Source organism: Haematobia irritans, chromosome 1 (genome assembly GCF_050003625.1).
Source record: "Haematobia irritans isolate KBUSLIRL chromosome 1, ASM5000362v1, whole genome shotgun sequence".
In the NCBI taxonomy this organism is placed as follows: Eukaryota; Metazoa; Arthropoda; class Insecta; order Diptera; family Muscidae; genus Haematobia; species Haematobia irritans.
The window spans coordinates 111,064,623-111,086,177 of NC_134397.1; the positions used below are offsets into that span (position 1 = coordinate 111,064,623).

The 21,555-nt window shown below is 32.2% G+C and overlaps 1 protein-coding gene across 3 annotated transcripts in view; it reads left to right on the top strand.

Annotated features, from left to right (window-relative positions):
• Lsd-1 (lipid storage droplet-1) overlaps positions 1-21,555 on the top strand; it is a 101,164-nt gene that overhangs the window by 73,203 nt on the left and 6,406 nt on the right. For all 3 annotated transcript variants that reach the window (XM_075291435.1, XM_075291437.1, XM_075291436.1), the window contains exons 4-5: positions 11,727-11,917; positions 11,982-12,172. In XM_075291435.1, coding sequence (XP_075147550.1) covers positions 11,727-11,917; positions 11,982-12,172 — 382 coding nt within the window. The remainder of the gene's footprint in view (positions 1-11,726; positions 11,918-11,981; positions 12,173-21,555) is intronic.

The following is a 21,555-nucleotide window of genomic DNA, read 5'->3' on the forward strand; positions in this document are numbered from 1 at the left end:
GTTTTTTATTAGCAATTAACACCATTTTAAATGCATGTAAAACTTATCGAGTTTTGTACTTAATTTCATTTTTAAGGCCGTTAAAAAAATGTGTGTCCATAATGCCAAAATGATAAACAAAACACTTGTCCACACATACATAAAATTCTTCTCTCAATGCGAAAACACATGCTGTTTTTTTTTCAAATCTCTATTCTCTTGGTTCCGAATGTCTATTCTCTTTACTCCGAATACTCATTCTAATATTCAAATTAAATAATATTGAGACTTAAGCATATCAAATTTTTGACCTTATCATAAAGCAGTTTTCCGAAACAACATACAACCGTTTCACAGAAATTGTAAACATATATATGTTTACTCGAAATTTGTAAATTTATATATGTTTACATTCACACATATTATTTTTATGAAACATTCATGCCCCAAACATAATATATTCTAACATATGAAAATATGTGTCCCAAACATTTAGTGTTAGTTTAGGAATATTAAATGTTTGCACTTAAATATATTGTGTTTAAAAATTGTGCCCGAAACACATTTTGTTTATATCGAAACATATGAAAAACATATTTTTTTAACAGTGTGTATATGTTGGTTGAAGCAAAGATTATAGATTTGAGGAAGATGGAAGATTGGCTTGCGTCATACCAAATGTTGCATTTACCGGATTAGTTTAATACATGTTTGTAATCTTTTAGTTGTTTTTCGTTTTTATTTTTTAAATGAAAAATTTAATTTTCTTAATGAAACAATGTTCAATTTTAGGCAACAACAAAAAAAATTACATTTTCCCCTTTATGGACATTTATTTCGTGCTCTTAATTTCTTTTTATTTGCATTTTAATGCTATGTCAATACTTGTCGTATACACGTTTGGTTCGAGTATTAAACTAATGTGGTAAATGGTTTGATGTGCTCAGTAGCCAATCTCCCATCTTCCTCTTCTATAATCTTTGGGTGTTACATCCAACATACGTTCGAACTGCATACACGTTGGTTTATTAGCGTGGGTCGCTTACGGCGCGAAATTCTAAAAATAATTTTTTGCAAGTTCAATTGAGAAAAGTATTTATTGTTTATTCCTACGGATATCGGTCGTTTACTATTATCGTTCGTGTTACGTGGTAGTGTACCCTACGGTCGGTCGATATAAACAATAAAATAACAGTATTTATTATATATTATATTATTTTAATATTGGCATATTTGAGTCTCCACGAAACTTTTTGATTTTTATATTACTGTTGTTGTGGACCTTACCGTTAGGTAGCGTGCATCTTACAGACCGTGCACCCTACAATCGGTCAAGTTGATATTTTACAATTTAAAGTTCACGACTTTTTTTTGTTTTGTAATTTTTCCATTAGGCAAGTGATATTCACGATAGTGATATTCACGATAAACTTGCACAAATTTTGTGTATCTACGTACACTGGGAGAAATTTTGAATAATATATACACTGAGATAAACTCTCGAAATATATAAAATTTTCATTTTTTTCCAATAATTCGCCACGCGAAAATCATTCTTTGTATTCTACGATACACTGAAAATATTTTTTGTATTCACGATACACTTGCAAAATCTTTTGGTACACAGGGTACACTGGGAAAAATATTGTAATATTTTCCAAATAAAGATTTTGCATATATTTCGCCACGCGAAAAAGGGTTTCTTGTATTTACGATACACTTGAAGAAACTTTACGTGTTTTCATACACTTAGAGAAATTTTTCGCCAATTTTTACAAAAAGTTAAAATACTTATAATTTACCTTACAGAGCTAAATTTAACTGGTATTTCCAATACACTGTATTTCCAATACACTGTAAGGAATTGTATCGATGATACACTGTAAAAAATTGGTTGTACTCCGTACACTGTGAGAAATTTTCTGATCTCATTTTTTGTGTTTTTGTGGTAATTACGTTACCTTGTTCACATTTCTGGTACTTTCGGTACACTGCGAAAAATATTGTGTGTTGACGATACACATTTCGCATACACTGGAAAAAACTGCATTTTCATTTGTTCGACGACAAATCGAAGTAGCGTTTGGATCGATTTATACTCTTTTCGAGAGTTTCGGACATTACGTGTCAATTTTTTCGCCCTTTATGTTTGTCAGTACTTTGTCATAATGACTACTACACCACTGACTGCCTTCATCAGAGCAACTGACGCAGTAGTCCGATTTGAAACGAAGTTTCACAGTATGCGAGACGATGATCTCACCGCCCATCGACTAGAATGTCATGGTTCCGAGGCTAAGTCGTTGTGGGAAAAAGTTAAGAGCTTATTCGACGAATGCCTTGACTTTGTTTCCACACAGAGCAACGCTACCGAGGCAATCGCCGCTGCTGACAGCAAATATGATGCGGCCTACAATTGTTACATGAATGTCATGGAGTCAATTCAACGTAAATTGGAGGCATTACGTGCACCATTTAAGCATTCTGCTAAATCGTCTCGGTTGGAGGACCAAACATTACTTTTGAATGTTTCTCATAGGTCCGATGACTCACACAGTTCTTCCGTTGGCTCTAGGGGAGACAATAGTTCCTCCCACAGTCTCAATCTATTTTCTCAATTGGCCGACATGTAGAGATTTCTTCGCAGCGGTATACATTAACAATAGCCGACTTAGCGATATTGAGAAATTGTGTCATTTGCTCAAGAAGACCAGTGGTGAAGCTCGCGAAGTTGTTTCGAAATTTTCGCTCACGCATAGAAGCTTCGCTCTTGCGTGGAAGGCGCTAAGGGGTACTTATGATAATACCCGCCTATTGGTGAACCACCAACTCAAATTATTATTCGATTTACCAGTCTTGGAGTCTGAGACCAGTTCAGGACTGAAGAAACTACAACGTGGTATCTCGACATGCATTTCGACAATGTCCATCTACGATGTGGCCACTGACGACTGGGATCCTCGTCTTTTTATGCCTTCAGAGATTGCCGAAATGTACTGTTACACTTTGGGAACAGAGTATTAAGGAAAAGTCTGCTTTGTCTTTTTGGTCAGATTTGGACTTCTTTCTCACGGAAAGAATCCAGACATTGGCATGTCTTCGCGATATGCGCGGCATTGACGCCAGGCCTCCGGCCAACAAAAGAAATCGCTCGCATTTCACGAATGCGAAAACGACTCGTTCCCCAACAAGTACGCCTCCTTCCTCCCAATCCTCTCCTGACAGATTAGGCGTTCTCTGTCGACGACAACATCACCTCAGAACGTGTTCTAGGTTTCATAATCTTTCAGTTCTTGAGAGGATGAATATTATTAAGCGCCATCAGTGCTGCATGAATTGTCTGTCCCGCAGACATGTTGCAGCTAATTGCCCCAGCGCATATGATTGCGGTAAACGTGGTAGAAGACACCACACTCTTCTGCACAGGGATATATCAAATGATCCCATAACTGATCCAGTCGTTTCCGCACCGCTTATACGAAATACCGAGGTAGCATCAGTGGATACCGATCAGCCTTCTACGTCGACTGGCATTGTGTCAGGGACGTCGAGTAGACAGGTATTCCATACTTCACGTACTGGAAATTTATTATTAGGGACTGCAATGGTGAATATCGTTCACCAGGGTATCACGTATCCTGCTAGGGCCTTAATAGATCCCGCTTCGGAATCATCCTTTATTACGGAAGGATTGCGGAACCGACTTGGACTTAGTACGTCTTCGACTTCTGCTACAATTTCGGGTGTGAATCAAAGTGTTTCGATCACGTCGAGAGAACTTTGTTCACTTTGAGTCGCTCCTACTGGAGACTACAGCGTACGTTCTTCCGAACATTTCCGGCAATCTGCCATCTTTTTCTCTAGATCGTGACATTGTGTCTAGTATGCCAAATCTACGTTTGGCCGACCCCAATTTATTTGTTTGTCGTCCTGCTGACCTTCTATTGGGCGCGGATCTTTATCCGAAAATTTTATTGCACGGTACTCGGACGAATATTTTGGGATCGCTACTAGCGCAAAACACAGTCTTCGGCTGGGTTGTCACGGGTCCTATCCCTTCCTCGAATATTTCTGTCTACACGACTACTGTGGACCTCCCCAAGGAAAATGGTCTTGACGAGACACATCTCCGCACTTTGGGAACTAGAAGAACTTCCCCGACGTCCTCTCTTATCTGATTCAGATAAGTGTTGCGAGTAAAATTATAAAACGACAACCCGACGGTATTCTGAGTGAAACTTATTTCTTCGGACAAATCGGAAATCAAGGACGGGTTGTCTGACACAATTTCATCGAAATTAGGCATCCCTCTTGTGAAAACCATGAATTAAGACGATTCACCACGACTTTGTCCGGGGGTATATATAGTTTTACCATATGAGGCCAGTTTAGGTTAAGCCTACTAATGAAAATTTGTTATCTGCCTTATCGCCGGTCATCCACCGATAAGAAGACAATTTGACTTCGATTGGTTTTCACTGCCTTGAATGACATTTTTACACGTCGGTTCGACTCAACAATCAGACTTGTTTCTCCTCGTTTTGAGGTGGAGGTTGTATAAATTCGTGTACAATTGCGATATCACACAGATGTATCGCCATATATATGTTGACCCGTCCTAGACATTTCTGCATTGAATACAGTTAAGATATTCTCTGCAAATATTATCCGGAACTTTTAGTTACAGACAGTGACTTGGACAACTTTTGCATTTGGCTGACGGCACGGAGAATGTTTACTATTTATGTACAAGTCCTACGGAAGTGCATGTACGTTGACGACGTATTGACGTGGTACCATAATTTGAATAATGCGTCTGGTTCAAGGGGCAATATACACCATAATTCTGAGCTGTCTTCTCACATAGAACGCGACGCTATTTTACCACTACTGGTTTTAACAATGAGATTATGTGGAATGCTTTACAGGTCACGCCTCGATGATAACCCACGGTTATATTTACAAAACTGTCTGCTTTTCTACGAAAGCGGTAACTTTACATGCTACTTTTGATTTGTCCACGACATTCTCGACGAGAACTATTACTCCCCACTACGTGGAAATGATGTCGTCTTCGCGATGTTCATCCGGGTACTAACGGTCGTCGTTTGTTCAAATGGATTACATCCTTGTCTTTTTGGGAGTTAACATAGGTCTATCTGTCGCGTTATGCTCGCGTCCTCCCTAGTTTTTGTCTACGTGAAAAATCTTTGGTTTGATGGCCGCGTTCGAATCGCAATAGAGCGGACTACAAGTTGTACGGCGACCTACGGTTTCCCTGACCATTATGTTAATTTGGTTTTCCGTTCCGAAATCTTTCTATACTTTCATAGATAGAAAACATAGCAATGATGGCTGCTACCCTTCCAGAGTCTGAGGACGACGTCCCCATGTTGGATGAGGAACGGGAGATTAATTCTAGCATCGCACCCCTTGCCGATGAACATACCATCAGTACGACTACTGATTCTGCCATTCTGATCGACAATGTTGCAACAGCAACCTATAAAAAACCGTTGACGACGTCTTCTGGAGTTCCTCCAGGAAAATTATTTGTGGCTTCGCCACCCCTTTCGGCACCAGTCGAAAGAACCAGGGCTCGAGTATATCGACATATACGCATGGCATCATTCATGTGATTTCAAGCCGATGCGCGTTTAACGAAGGCTGCGGAACGTAGCGCTTCACAAAATGAGACCACAAATATACTCTAGCCCCGGTCACCATGGGCCTAACTCACAAAGTTCGACACCAGTCTCTTCCGAGTCAAATTTATTTGAAATTTAAAAATCGATCGGGCTTAACGAGTCCATTTACGATCGCGTGCTTGACGAGCACATTGTAAATATGAATTTGTTTTTGAAAAAATGAAACATGAATTGGAAACCATAACAAGAGAAAAAAAAGAATTGAACTAAAATAGAATGCTCATTTTTGTTAACTGAAATGTACATCCTGTATACTTTCATTATTTAAGTGTAACTATTAATTGATATTTTAAACTTTGCAACATGGCTGGATGTTGCAAGGCGGGCGGCAATGTTTAAGTTCAAATGCCATTTTATTAGCTTTGTTCTATCATATAATCATTTTCAAGTGTAATCCCGCCGTTAGGATTTGTCAATACCTTTTCTGCCTTTTTGTACGAAAATGAGGACATTTTCTAACGTCATCAACCCCCGCCTTTCGGCAACCAAGCTTTTTGACATTCTTACACTTTGAGACTCTCTCGCTGCTACGAAGGTAAATATTGTTTGACGAACAATAATTTATTAAATAAAGCCCATACATTTTGGTTCAAATTCTAAACCAGTGCCTTTTTATTTCTTTTCTACTTTTATGCCACGCATTCAGGTTACTTTCATTATTTTACTTCCAGCATACACTTTGTCTCTCTTTGTAAACACATATTAATATATGTTTGAATCCAAGCATATTATATTTACAAACATTTTATGTCCCAAACATAATATGTTCTAACATATTAACATACATGTCCCAAACATATTATGCTAGTTTATGAACATTATATGTTTGCACTCAAAAATATTGTGTTTAAAAATTTGAGTTCCAAACATATAATGTTTATACCCAAACATATGAAAAACAGTCTTTTTCGTCCGTGTAGTTGATTAAGAACTGAATATCGTTTTTAAGGTTATTTTGGACGCTGAATCCAAATCTGCACTTGGGAAATTGAAAAGCAATGTGAGCACGGCATAAAGAGAATATTATTTGGGATTTTCGGTTTTTTTTTAATTTAATATGGTGAACCGTTTTCAAGTTATTCCAATATATGTAGCGGAAGTGCCTTAATTTTGAACATAAAAATTTGCTATAAATTTCAAATGAACACAAAAAAGTTTAAATTTGTTCCCCTGTGGTATTAATTAATTAATAAATAATTTTTTAGTTTGCGTGTAATCTTATTTAGAAGAATATATTATCATTATCATTTTTTGTTTATTATTATTTATACAATATTTGTTCCCATTCAAATAATGTTCATATAGCTTTACTCGCCATATTTCGATCCATTGTAAACGGCGAGAGGAGTCATTATTTTCGAGATTTGGTTACCTGAGGTAATAAGTAGTTATTTTTCAAACTTTGGTATATCTACAAATAATTGATTACATATTAGGTGAATATATACTTCAAAAGCACTACTTATTTCATGGTCGAAGGTAAACTTGACATTAAGTTAAGCTTGCCAGATCCAATTTTTCAAAAAGTTTGACATTGACAAAAAACGCTTGATAGTGAACAAAAAACTTGACAAATAACAAACACTCCTACTACACCGAAAGAATTCTCTTCGTTAATTTTACGAAGAATTCTTCATTAACTATTCTTCCTGAATTCTTCATTAAAATAACGAAATTTTCATTCATTTTCGTAAATTTTATGAAGAACATTTTACGAATATACGAAACTTCTACGAAACATTCTACATTAACTTTTCTTCGTAAAAAGTTCGTACTTTTAACGAAACTTTCTTCATATTTCATGAATTTTGTGAAGAAGTTTTTACGAATATTTTACGAAACATTCTGCGTTAAAATTTCTTCATAAAAAGTACGAAACATTTTCTTTGAAATAACGAAGAAGTTTCATTGAAGTTGTAAAATTTCCGTTCGCGGCATTAAATTGTCTTTTATAATGTGCGTGAGTGTATTCCTTTATTCTATTTTTTTATGGAAGTCTATGCTACTTCTCATTTGGGTGATAGCGCGCTATGAATAAAAGTGAAGCAATAAAACTAAAAATTATTCAAAAACTTAAGATGTAAAGTAGTGATGTCATTTTTCACACTTGCAACTACAACCAAATGCACTTTCGACTATAAATTTTTTTTCTAAAAGTTCGAACGTTTTTCAGAAAAAAGTACGAACATTTTTCATAAAAACTACGAAAATTTTTCATAAAAAGTACGAAACATTTTCATAAAAAGAACGAAATTGTTTCATAATAAGTACGAAGATTTTTCATAAAAAGTACGAAGATTCTTCATAAAAAGTACGAATTTTTTTCTTACAAACTACGAAAATTTTGGAAGAACTTTTCTTCGTAAAAAGTACGAAATATTTCGTACTTTTAATGAAAAGTTTCTTTGGTTGTAAAACAATGACAAATTTCGTACTTTTAACGAAATTTTTCGATCTTTTTACGAAGAAAATTCTTTCGGTGTACACACAAAAAAATATATTTTGTCTTCAATCACGAAATTAATTGATCCAATTAATTTTTAATTGAAATGTCATCATCAATCACAAAAATGATAGTATCATTTAAAAAAATTATTTGATACTATTAATTTATGTTATTGATTTTTGTTTCAATGAAAATATTTGTTGAATCAATTAAATTTTTAATTGAATATTTTTTAAAACTCAATTAAGATTTTAATTGGAAGAATTTTCGTGAAATTTTTTTCTGTGTATTGGGTTTAATTTAATTTTTTATTATTTATTTTTTTTTCATAAAAATTATTAGAATAAAAGCAAATATGTCATAAAAAGTAGAAATAATAGAAACAATGTAACAAAAAACAAAAACAATATAACAATAAAAATCAGTCTTTATATATTTTAAAGAAAACGTATTTTGCCACATATAATTCGTATTCTTAGATACAGAAATAATTAATTATCTACCATTTGAAAGTTTTTGCAATCCTCATTAAAATTTATTCTTACTAATAGTTCAGCTTTTATTAGATCAAAGGTCTATCTTTGATATATAAATTATTTAGAACTCTGAATACTTTTCCATGAAAGATATTACTTATTGCGATAGAAAACACAAATGAGCTACATACCTAAAGATAACTAAACTAAATTTTTAAATTATAATGGCACAAAAAAGTATGTATCATATTAGTCCTTATAAATACACTTATAGTTTTATTGATAGTAAAACTATGCCGTTCGATGTGTGTTTTAGAAATATAAACTTCCTTTTTTAGTATTATTACATATGTAGCTAGAAAAAAATTAACTTACAAAAACTTGACAAATCACTTTTTCACTTGACACCCATTAAAAAAACTTGACAATCAAGCCAAATCAAGCTCGTCTTGCAAGCCTAGATGAAGTACTCTCCTCCTAGGATATGCGTATGCAACTGTAATCCGGAGCGATGCCAATTAATAAGTGGTTATTCATTTCTGAATACACTCAAAAAAAGTTTACTTGGATCCAAAGATTTTGACCTTCTCTTAAGGATTTTGGTATTGATTCTGAGCCAAAGATACGGCTTCTTTAAAATAAAGATGTTTTTTAGCGACCTATCTGGCCTTAAATCTAGGATCAATAAAATTAGGATTCAGATCTCATTTATCGAATTTTCATTTTCTTTTCGCGGTGTGTTAATAAAGCTATTCACGTACAAACAAGTGTCAGTTTAAAAATCCAAATTATAGCGGATACCTCAATGTAAAAATGTTTTCTTAATTCCAAAAAAAAAACTTTAAACCAAAGATGCTAAATCCTCAAAATAAGTCTTAGCCTATATTTCAAGCTTTTTTATCTTAAATCTAAAGATTCAATATTTCAGTTGATTTAAGGACGATGTCTTTAAATGAGGAAGGCGTTTCTTTATTTTAAGGAAAATTTTCCTTAGTTCAAAGACATGCAACTTTAACAGAGGGACGCAAATATACAAAATTTGTGTCCTAAATTTAATGAAAAAAATTGAAGTAAAGATTATAAACCTTGTTTTAATTAAAATGTCAATATTTTAAAGAAATTTGTCCTTAATATTTTGTAAATTGCGCATCCTAAAACTTAGGTTGCATAATCTTTAATATCACGTAAATATTTTTTTCAGTGTAGGCTTACCTACAAGATTACCGGGTAATGAGAGTTTTTGCTGGGTGTATTCTTATTTTAATTTTATTGATCATATTCTTAAAGGCCCCTAAAATATCTTTATTTAAAAGAAGCCGTATTTTCGTCTCCGAATCAATACCAAAATCTTTAAGGATATCTCAATTTTTTTTTTATCAAAAACTAAACTTTGATTATCTTAAATTTCGTTCTTCAGAAGAGAAAACTCTACTTTCTGTGTATTTGTTTACGAATGCAATCAATCTACATAAATAGAAAATCCAGTTCCATCTTCTGATAAAAAGTTAAATTTATTTTTTGTCGGAGCGGAGCAGAAACTAGGTTAGGTTAGGTTAGTTAGAAAGATCTTGACGATTACTGTTAAAGTCGAAATTTGTGGGATGATTTCGAAAATCAAAACCACGTGCATTTTTAATTCTAGTCATGAGCTTTCATTTGGTACACGCAACGAAAAAAAAACGTTTGGAAAACGTGTACCGAAAACGTTTTTGTTAGAGTTTTTTGAATTGCTTCGAAAATTTTAAACTTTTATCACCAAAAAAAAATCGTTTGTTACAAAATTTTTATTTTTGCAATAAAAAAAGTTATTTTTGAAACAACAACACAGTCCATTTCGTTTATATCAAAAACTGTTCTTTTCTGACTTTAGGTCTTTAATAAGACACATTTTACAGTTCAAAATTTAATATACTACAATGTAATGTTGAACATTTTTTCGGAATCTTCCGAATATATCTGGAATATATGTAAAAAAAAAAAAACTTTGGTCGAAGCAGGGATCGAATCCACGACCCTTGGCATGCAAGTCGGACGTAGCAACCACTGCTCCACGGTGCCAAACTAAATGTTTGTTTCTGTTAAATAAACTTTGTTTATTCGGTTCGTGGGCGCCGCAAGCTATGCTATATAAATATAACTTATATGGATATTTATCTATTGATGACCATAACAGGTACATAGCTCAGTGGTTAGTGTGTTGGCTTACAAAGTGCATGGTCCGCGGTTCGATTCTCCGTCCAGGCGAAAGGTAAAAAAAAAAATTTAAAAATTTATAAAATCGTATAATTTCTTCTACATTGTTGGTATTACAGGAAAAGGTGTTAAGAACTAAAAAACTTCGTGGATGTGAGAAAGATGTGAGGGAAAATGCAATTAGCAAGAAAACAATGTTTTTTTTTTTGAGTTTGTCTTTATGAAATTGTTTTTACATCCTTGAAAAGAATAAACGTTTATCACAAAAAGTATACACTTTTCTTCCAAATACACTTCCTTACAGCGAAAAGCAAATGAGAAACGAACTTTGTTTGTCTAAAATTTCGTTTGGGAGGAAAGAATTATTTTTTTGCGTGTAACAACCTGGTACGCAAGTCTTGCACAGTGGGTCAAAGTGTACTCTGACAAACTAATTTTATTTTTATTTGTAGGGTGCTTTCAAAAAGGAAAACCAACGCATTCTCGATTCTCGTTTAGCATAATTTTCTCAACTGAATTCGAAATCTTTTCAAAATGCTGCATTTTTTTTACAAAAGAACCTATTTTACAATAAAAGAACACGCCATCAGTCTTTATTGTTTAACGATACTTAAAAGTATTATGATACAATGTTATATCTTTATTTTTAATAAAAGCAAAAATATTTCTTTTAAATGTTTTAACATTTTCTTACATTTTATATAGTTTAGTAAGGTGTATGCTTATTTTGTATTTTCGATAGTTTACTATAAGAGGAATAATTGCTAAGCACTGAAATATTCCTTATCGACATAAGTTTCCATTTTTTACTCTTGTTGAAACGGCTACATTATGTCCTAATTAAAGGCAAATTATTTACAAGCGTTCGAAAATTTCTTGATTGCCATGTATACATTGGATTCTTTTTTCTACTTATGATTGCAGCACAAACTGAAGATGGTGATAACAATGTTGCTGCCCGTAATGAAAAAGGCGCCATCAAGGCAATTCATCACGGTCAACGCTTCTCGCGAAAGCTTAAGCGAAGATTGACTCAAAGAACATTGGCTGAGGCGAGGGCCTTGAAGAAACAAAGCAAGGAAGCTATTCATATATTGCTCTATGCAATCGAATTGGTAATGGATAATAAGAAATGATTCTAAAAAAACAATATGTTATGAAAATCTTACTTTTCTCCAGATTGCCACCGATCCAAAATTGGCTTTGCAGAAAGCTAAAGAACTTTGGGCATATTTAAGTCAGGATGAGCCAGAAAATCAAGCCAGACCTACAACACTGGAACAGTTAATTGTTTTATTAACCAGGGAGTCAGCACGTCGTGTTGTACATATCGTGAATTTTGGTGCAAATTTAGCTGCAAACATCCCCAAGTATGGAATCATTATAACACAAAAAATAATCCTACAGCTCTATTTGTTTAAAGATTTTTGTTTGGCTAAGTTTCGAAACGTACAGACACATTTTTAAATAACTGTTCGCATTTTAAGATTTTTCATTCCAATACATTGAATCACTGTTTTGGCAAAAAATATGACCTCGTTACCCAAAACATGTAATTGAATAACAAACTTTTAATATTCAAATCACTCTGTACTAAGCAGGTGTTTGGTGGTGAAAATCAAAAACAAAAAACAAGATAAATTGACTATATAACTACAGCCTCTTTATAAGTTAAGGTACTATGTTCGAAACGAAAAGAAGTGAAAGGGTTACCGTTTTGTATTCATTAATTTTAAAAGAATGTTGTACAGCTTTACCATTCATGTTTTGACAGGATTTGATAAGATAAAGTTTTGGTGGCAAAATCGAACATAGTACCTACCATGATAAAACTACTAAAAGTAAAGTACATCACAGTTACCTGTTCACAGCTTAGATAAGTACATCCAACTGTCAAAATCATGTCTTGTTACTATAGGTTACATTTTACATTCCACAGGTTGCTGTTGTCAAAAACATGTATGGTTGCTATTGGTTACATAGGTAACTATTGGTTACATTTTACATGCCACAGGTTACTATTGTCAAAAATATGTCTGGTTACCTATATATATTTAGGAAGGTAGTTTCAAGCTATCGGATGATTACAATTTTTTCATTTGGGCAGAACTTTGATTGTCGGTATTTACTTAATGGCATATGCGTAGCTAAAGTTTAACAAGTGAAAAAAATTAATTATGTCTAATAAATTTTCTTGAATTTGTGGCGATGACCTTGTTGACGTCGATGAACTTAATCGTAAATTTATTGACATTTCGAACGTTCCGATCGGGCACGATTTTTATGATTTTGACATTGACACATTGGATTTTGGTGCGAATGATAGCGGATTTGAATTTTCATGTATTGATTCAGGCGATGTTGTGCATAGTTTCACCCTTGTGAAATCGAATGCTATGGGCTACGATGGCATTGACCCCCGGTTTCTGAAAATATTATTACCGATCTTATTACCATATATAACAAAGTTGTTTAACAGGATTATTTATACGGGTTCATTTCCTACAGCATGGAAACATAGCAAGATCATCCCATTACCGAAGAATTGCAACGAATATAGGCCGATATCTATCTTAAGTTTTCTTTCCAAAGTACTTGAAAAGATTATGTATAAGCAGGTATCTGATTATCTCTCTGACAATTCATTGCTCTTTGAGAAGCAATCTGGGTTCCGACCCAATCATAGTTGCATAACTGCCTTGACTGATGTCTCAGAGGAGAAAAATGAGGTGACGATCCTGGTGTTGCTTGATCACTCTAAAGCATTTGACTCAGTTGATCACAAACTTCTTTGCGCCAAACTTCTGAATATTTTTAAGTTTTCGTCTTGTGCGACACGGTTTATTTGGTCTTATTTATGTAATAGAACGCAATCTGTCTGTAGTAATGGGATGGTTTCAGAAGTTTTGTCCATAAATAAAGGGGTTCCACAGGGGTCAATTTTGGGTCCACTACTTTTCTCCATGTACACCAATGATTTACCGTGCCAACTTTCGTTCAGTAGGGTACACTTGTATGCGGATGACGTCCAGTTGTATATTTCGAGCCCAGTTGCGGAACTAGATGATTGTATTTGCAAACTGATCTTTGACTTATCTCAAATATACACTTGGGCGACGGCGAACGGGCTTTGCCTCAATCCTTCGAAATCGAAATACATCGCGATTGGTAGGAGGCATTCTAGTTCAATACCCTCTTTGGATGTTAGGATCAATAATGAACGCATTTTAAATGTTACGACTGCTAGGAATCTTGGCATTGTTTTTAATAACACCCTCACCTGGTCCAATCACATAAGTGCTGCAATCGGACAGGGTTATTCGAAGCTGAGGACTCTTTGGTCGACTCATTATTACACTCCTCTTAGGGTAAGGTGTCTCTTGGCGAAATGTTATGTGATACCGGGGATTTTATATGGCGTTGAACTTTTTGCAAGCTGCGATTCGGTTAGTAGGCGCAGATTGAATGTATTTTTTAATAACGTTACGCGTTATGTCTATGGATTGAGACGATGCGACTCTGTCACACAATTCTCTCGCACTATATATGGAGTTTCGCTTGATGAACTAATGTCAATTAGGGGCCTTTTATTTCTACACAAGATAATACACTCGGAAGTTCCGGCATACCTATTCGATAGACTTAGATTTGCTCGTTCTAACAGGGGAAGAACACTTATACCACTGGTGCATCGTACATTGGTCTCTGATTGGCAATTTTTCATATCATCCATACGTCTCTGGAATACACTTCCACATAATATTCAAACAACAAGTGACATTTTGCAATTTAAAAAGATATTATTTGATAATTTTCGCTTACAGCAGAGGATAAATTTCTATTGAATGCTACATTTATTTACTTTTTTATTTCATTTTTGATTATTAATTTCTCGTTTTTTCAAATTTGTTCATTTTTTATTGGTTTATTTTATTTTTTTTCTTTTCTATTTATGGTTATTTTTTTTTTGTTTTACCCTATTTCTTACACCTTTACATTTTTATTTACAATAGTGTAATTTTTATATCAATTCAATTTGAATCGTATATTTTTTTTGTTTTGTTTTAATTTAATTTTTTTTTTGTTTTAATATAATTTCTTTCAATTTTTTGTCTTTTCCATTTTTATATACATATGTAAAATTTTTTTTCTTCATGGATTCACAATATCAAATGTAAATTTACCAAAACTTTTATTCTTAGGTATTATAATGTTATTATTTTATATTAAATGGATAATTGTAACATGTAACTGTAATTATAAGAATCTAATATTCTTGTTGTACATGTCATAAATAAAACAATCAATCAATATTTACTTATTTTTGTGATGTCGCCGTTATGCCAGCCAGCGTTTGTAGTACTGTTTAGTTACAATTTTCTAAATTTAACCAAAAGTTTTCTTCCTGGTGGGTTCACTGCTTTTCAGTGCACTATTTCTTCAAACTATGGTAATATATCACTGAATTAAATATTCTGGTTTCTTAAGAATTTATTTTTTCTCTTTCTGAGATTTCTTCACAATGAGCACACATTGTAGCTATTACGAAAATGTTGCCAGCTACGCCAATGTTGAACTGACAATTGTGGCAAATAAAAATAAAAGTTCGAAATAAAATTATTTTATACCAAAAATTTTGAAATTTTCCATTTGCTTTAAATTTATGGCAGAAAAGTATCGAAATAAATTGTCCTCATAATTGATGGTAAGAATTATTTCAATTATTCTTGCGAACCGTAACACAATTCCTCATATTTCGAAGCATACATCGATACATTTCCAGATTTTCACTACTTTAAATTTCTTACTTGTTCACCTAGAAAAAAGTGACCCCTTCTTTAAGTTAAAATTAACTCATTGTGAAGAAAATTGAACTTCGTATAGGGCCAAACACATTTTTATTTGTTTGAACGATGTGATTTTCGTAGAAATTAGGTACAATGCATTCCATATATTAGTTAACATTTTCCTATATTTATGTACCACTATACTACAGAATGAAAAAATTTAGCTGAATTGAATACATATATGGAATGATTTTATTGAACTTTTTTCATTCATTTGGACAAATCTTACATATTTGTGGTAAACCTTTTACTTCAAATTTAGAACTGCTTACCTTCAATTTTATGTATTTATGTAAGCAATTTTTCTTCAATAAAAGACATGTTTTATTAATATATTAAGTATATTTATTTAGAATCAACAGCATCGACTGGCCTTGAAATATTAAAACACATTTTTTTCTTCTTCTAGTACCTTTCACTTAGAAAAAGTTGCTGCCTAGCAATTTTGTCCACCTTTTACAATTTCAATACCTACAAATATAAACAAAAAATCCTAAATCAAGTTTTTCACAAAAGGTTAGCGTCACTGAATATTACCTGCACTGAAAAAACAGTGAACCCACCAGGAAGAAAACTTTCGGTTAATTTTAGAAAATCTTGAATATTTGTAGCAAATTTTAACTAAACAGTATTACAAACGTTGGCATCACGCCGATGTCATAAAAATAAGTAAATATTTTTCCTCAAATTCAAGAAAATTTATTAGACATAACTAAGTTTTTTCACTTTTTAAAGAAAATTTTGTAGTTTGAAGGAAAAACTTGGAGTTCAAAATTGCAAGAATGTCTTTAGTGACATACGAAGTTCATGATGGACGCATTTTTGGTAAAATTTACAAATTTAAAGAAATTCTGAACTATTTTGTGGAAGACACGAATTTAGTTAATCTTTATGCTTCATTTGAGTATATTTTTTTCCTCGGTTTTAGTTAATTTAACTAACGTAGACAAAAGATTATTAGAATAAAGGAAACTTTCTCCAAACATAATAATTCCATGAATTAAAATAAAGTTAAATTGGCTTTAGTGAAATAGAGAGTTCACTTTTTTTTGAGTGTGTTAATTGAAGATTCCAAAATGAAGTCGAATGAAGGGGTTGTTATACTGCTGGTGTTTTCTTTTTTTATAAACCAATTTGCAAAAACTCAACATTTTTCTCACTAATTTAAAATAACAAATATTTTATATATTTTATTTGTTTTTTTATTATAATAATTTACTATATTATTTTTAACAATTTCTCAGTACACCATAACAACGCGATTCCAACTAAAAAAACCCACGCGCAAACACATCGATTACATCGATGACAGGTATCGATTACAGGTAGATAAAAGAAATGTAGGAAATTTTCCTATATTCTAACAAGTGTGTTTACTTAAGTTTTGAAAGGATTGAATACTTCTTAGTACAAATGAACTAAAATATTTTTCAATGCCAAGTGTTATTCGTATGTATGATAAGCTTTCTATAATAAAGGAAGTCAGAATTATCATTTTATAAGAAATCTTACTAAATTTGACGAAACTTGGTTTTAGTTCAGTTTTTGTTTATTTTTACGAATGCTTTATTATCAGTGAATAAAATTTTCTTTTCCAGTAGTAAATTCTTATCCCAGCGAAGAAAACAGTATTAGTAAAATGTCATGCCTTATTCTAGTTAATGAACTATTCCTAACTGCTTTCAGTTTAGGATTTTTTTACGGAAACAAGTAAATTTTATTATTTCACACAAAAATTTAACTGAATGGAAATAAAATGGCTAAACTAAATTGATGAACATTTTTTCTTTAGTTTCGAAGACACTTTTTTCTGGGTGTTGAACATATTGTTCAACAAGTGAGAAATTTAATTCAATTTGACTGACAATCAAAGTTTCAATATGGCGACTGGCATTTTTGTTTTTGTAATACCAAAACTACCTTACTAAATCTGCCTTGTCTGGTTACATATGTTACTATTGGTTACATAGGTAACTAACATTTTATATTTTTTGTTTACTAACATTAAATTTGTAACCAAAACTGACGTTTGGATGTACTTGAATATTGTTGTTTTTGTAATCCTGCAATTACCTGGGAATTATTTTTATCATGGTACCTACCTAAAGAAGGGAAAAACCTAAAGCAACAAATCAATAAGTTTTCTTGCTTTAAAATTACTTATCAAACAAAATTAAGCGTTTTGACGCGATAATACGAATTTATTACCGCACAGAAAAAATATCGCAACATTTTTCTATTTAAAATTTTAATTGAATTTTATAAAATATTCAATTACAAATTTAATTTATTCAACAAATGTTTTAATTAAAACAAAAATCAATCACAAAAATTAATTGTATCAATTATTTTATTAAATTGGATGAATTAATTTTTTAATTGACTTTGGTGATTCGTACAATCATTACTGAGGACATTTTAATTAAATATTAATCAATTATTGATATGGAAAGCCCAGCTAAACAAGATTTGAATCATTATGTTATAATAGGGTGTCAAAATTAAAACTAAGTTCTATTTTTCAAGACAAAATTCAAATAAAATGTAGTGAAACAATAATGTAAAAACAGTTTATTTGTAGTACTAAGTGCTTAAACGATGTAATTTATTGCAACATAAATACCGGTATCATCAAGTTCGGTTTTCTTAATAACGGGGTGAAAATTGTAGTGAATTGTTTTGTTGTTGTTTTTACCTGAACTATTTTCCATAAGCCAAATCATTATTATTTTGTTAGTATGAAATTAAAATGCTCAAGAAAAATAATGTAATAACAGCACACATTTTTAATAAAATTTAATCTTAAAATACAAAATTACAAATATTTCTCGTCTAACATAAATACCAAATTGTTATTTTCGTGACACCGCCGTCATTATTTCATACTGACCTTTCTATCCATCATAGAATCTACCATGATAGTTCAGGATACTGCTATTAAAAGATAGAGTTGGAAATACAAGAACATTTTTCTCTATTCCAACCTGGATGAGTGGAAGGAATTCTCCCCGCCAAATCCAATTTTTTGTGATATGTGCACAATATACACCAAACAAAAAAAATTTTGTAGCTAAACTAACGCTAAATCTAACTTAGTTTTATTGCAAAAAATTTATTTATTTAAAATTTATTTAAGTATGTCTCAAACATTTTATGAACTAAACGTGGGTATAAAGTTCAATGACCGTACTCATTAGTTAAATATGAACTAACGCAAAGAACATTTTCGTACGATTCCCAAAAATAGTAAGAATGAACTACAGTATGGTAAAAATGGTCATGATTTGGCGCCAATGATTTTTTTACTTATACGTGTGTTGTAGTGAAAAAGTACACCTGTAAATTAAATTTAATTCAATTTTCGCACGACGTCGTTCATTCTTGCTATAAAACAGTTTACTTTTTTTCTGTGTAGAGTAATGTTACAATAAAACAAATTATTTTATGCCACTACGTTAAATAAAGTGTACTCTGGTACCAATTGCTATGAAATTTTGGAAAATAATTGGCATTGAAAAATGTTTTCGTTTGTGTTTTCATAATATAGCAGAAAACTGCCAAATTTTGGATAACCCGGTACAAAAGGTAATATTTGATAAACAAGGTATTTTTATAAAAATGACTATGATTGGTTGATAAATTTGCATGCAAAATATTATGACCCTAATAAATAGATTGGAGGAAAACAAGTATTTAAACTCATATTTCGTCCATAAATTATAAAATACAATAGAACACGTTTATAACGTACCCAAGTTATAACGAACCGTTTTTTAGGTCTCAAAGATTTTTGAAGAATTTTCTATAAAAAAACTGCAAACAACATTTTTAGTTCCTTTAACAGATTTTCATTAAAAATTTCATTTTTATAAGGAATAACTAAAACACAAATTTTAAATAAAGGCGTTAATATATTCGGTTGTCGCATTGAAATTTTCGCGGTTATTTAATACATTAATAATTAAAAAAATAATTGTAGCAAATTATTTAACTCAATTGATACGAGCGGTCTTTTTCATACAGTGTTTGTCAAGATTTGTAAAGAATATGTTTCGATTTATATTTTTAATTATTTTAAACTTAAAAACCGAACACAGTACCGATGTACAAATTATAAATGACATAGAAATAAGAGCAGAAGTCAAATTTGTAAACATTTCATATATGATTCATGATTCTTCTATTATGAAGAACCAGGGATACAATGAACTAAAAAATATCGGTCCCTGAGAGCTCGTTATAGCCGTGTTCGACTGAATATTAAACGAATAACACTTAAAAAAAAACATTGGTTTAATTATATTGTATAGGGTTTATCCAGAAATTTTTTATAGTAGTTCAAAAAATTTGTTTTTTTTTTAATTTTTATTAAAATACTCCTACACTCAAAATATTTTGTTATTCATAACAACAAGAAAGTTTGCTAAAACTACAGTTTTTGTTTGCTAAAAAAGTGAAAGCAGTTAATGTAGTTGTTTCAACAAATAGTAAACAAATACTGCTGATTTAGCAAAAGTGTATTCTATGTTACAAATGTTATTGCATAATCAAAAATTACTAAATGTTTTTAAATATTGACATCCAATATGTACTATGCGCCTATTTCGAGCTTATTGCCACAGTAAATCTCTTGTCAGATAGGCCGGAGAGAATATATAATTTTATTCGGATCAGCAGAAAATTTCAGGAAACTAAAGAATTTTCATCAGTATGTTTGCAGCAGTTAGTTTCTGTTATTTTTCTATGAGTTTATGAAATCAAGAAAGCAATTGATGAAATTACAGGAAGTTGAAAATGGCTTCTCATTTATTGTGAAAAAATGTACTTTAAGTATTTGTAGTTATATCTATTATAAATTTGACTCGTGCTATATGTTTTAATAATATACACTCATAGAAAAAAGTCTGCTAAAAACAGCAGTCGATGTCTGCTGTTATATTTTTGGACTTCAGAGCCTAACGAACAACAAATTATAAAATTTGTAGGTTATACATTTTTCCCCAAAGTCTATTTAAAAACCAAAAGTAGTTTTTTGTATATTTTTGCTCTATAATATACGTACAAGCTCCTAAATACGATCAGCAAAATTTTGTTTTCTGTTATGCCTCAATTTGATAAATATTCAGATTTTTGGGAAATACTATAGATATCCACAAAATATTGTTTTAATTGTGTTAGGATAGCTCCTAAGTTGACAATTTTATATGTTTCAGCCAAACAAAATCATTTTGTGTAATCGAGCATAAACAAGTAAGGAAAGCCTACCTTGTGTATGCAAGGTGGGTTAGCATGCCCGCCTTGCATACACAAGGTCGAGGGTTCGATTCCTGCTACGACCGAACACCAAAAAGTTTTTCAGCGGTGGATTATCCCACCTCAGTAATGCTGGTGACATTTCTGAGGATTTCAAAGCTTCTCTAAGTGGTTTCACTGGAATGTGGAACGCCGTTCGGACTCGGCTATAAAAAGGAGGTCCCTTGTCATTGAGCTTAACATGGAATCGGGCAGCACTCAGTGATAAGAGAGAAGTTCACCACTGTGGTATCACAATGGACTGAATAGTCTAAGTGATCCTGATACATCGGGCTGCCACATAACCTAACCTAACCTAAGGAAAGTCTAAAGTCGTGCGGGGCCGACTACATTATACCCTGCACCACTTTGTAAATTAACATTTTCGATACTTTATCAAATCCGTCAAATGATTTGGGTGCTATATATAAAGTTTTTTGTCCCAAATACATAAATTTCAATCTGACTCCATCTGAACAAAATTTATAATCTATAGACTTAAAATTTAAGTCGGCTAATGCCCTGGGATGGTACACTATGTTAGTAAAAAAATATGGGAAACATTTTAATCTGAACCAATTTTGAGGCAACTTCGCAAAAGTGTATTTATGATT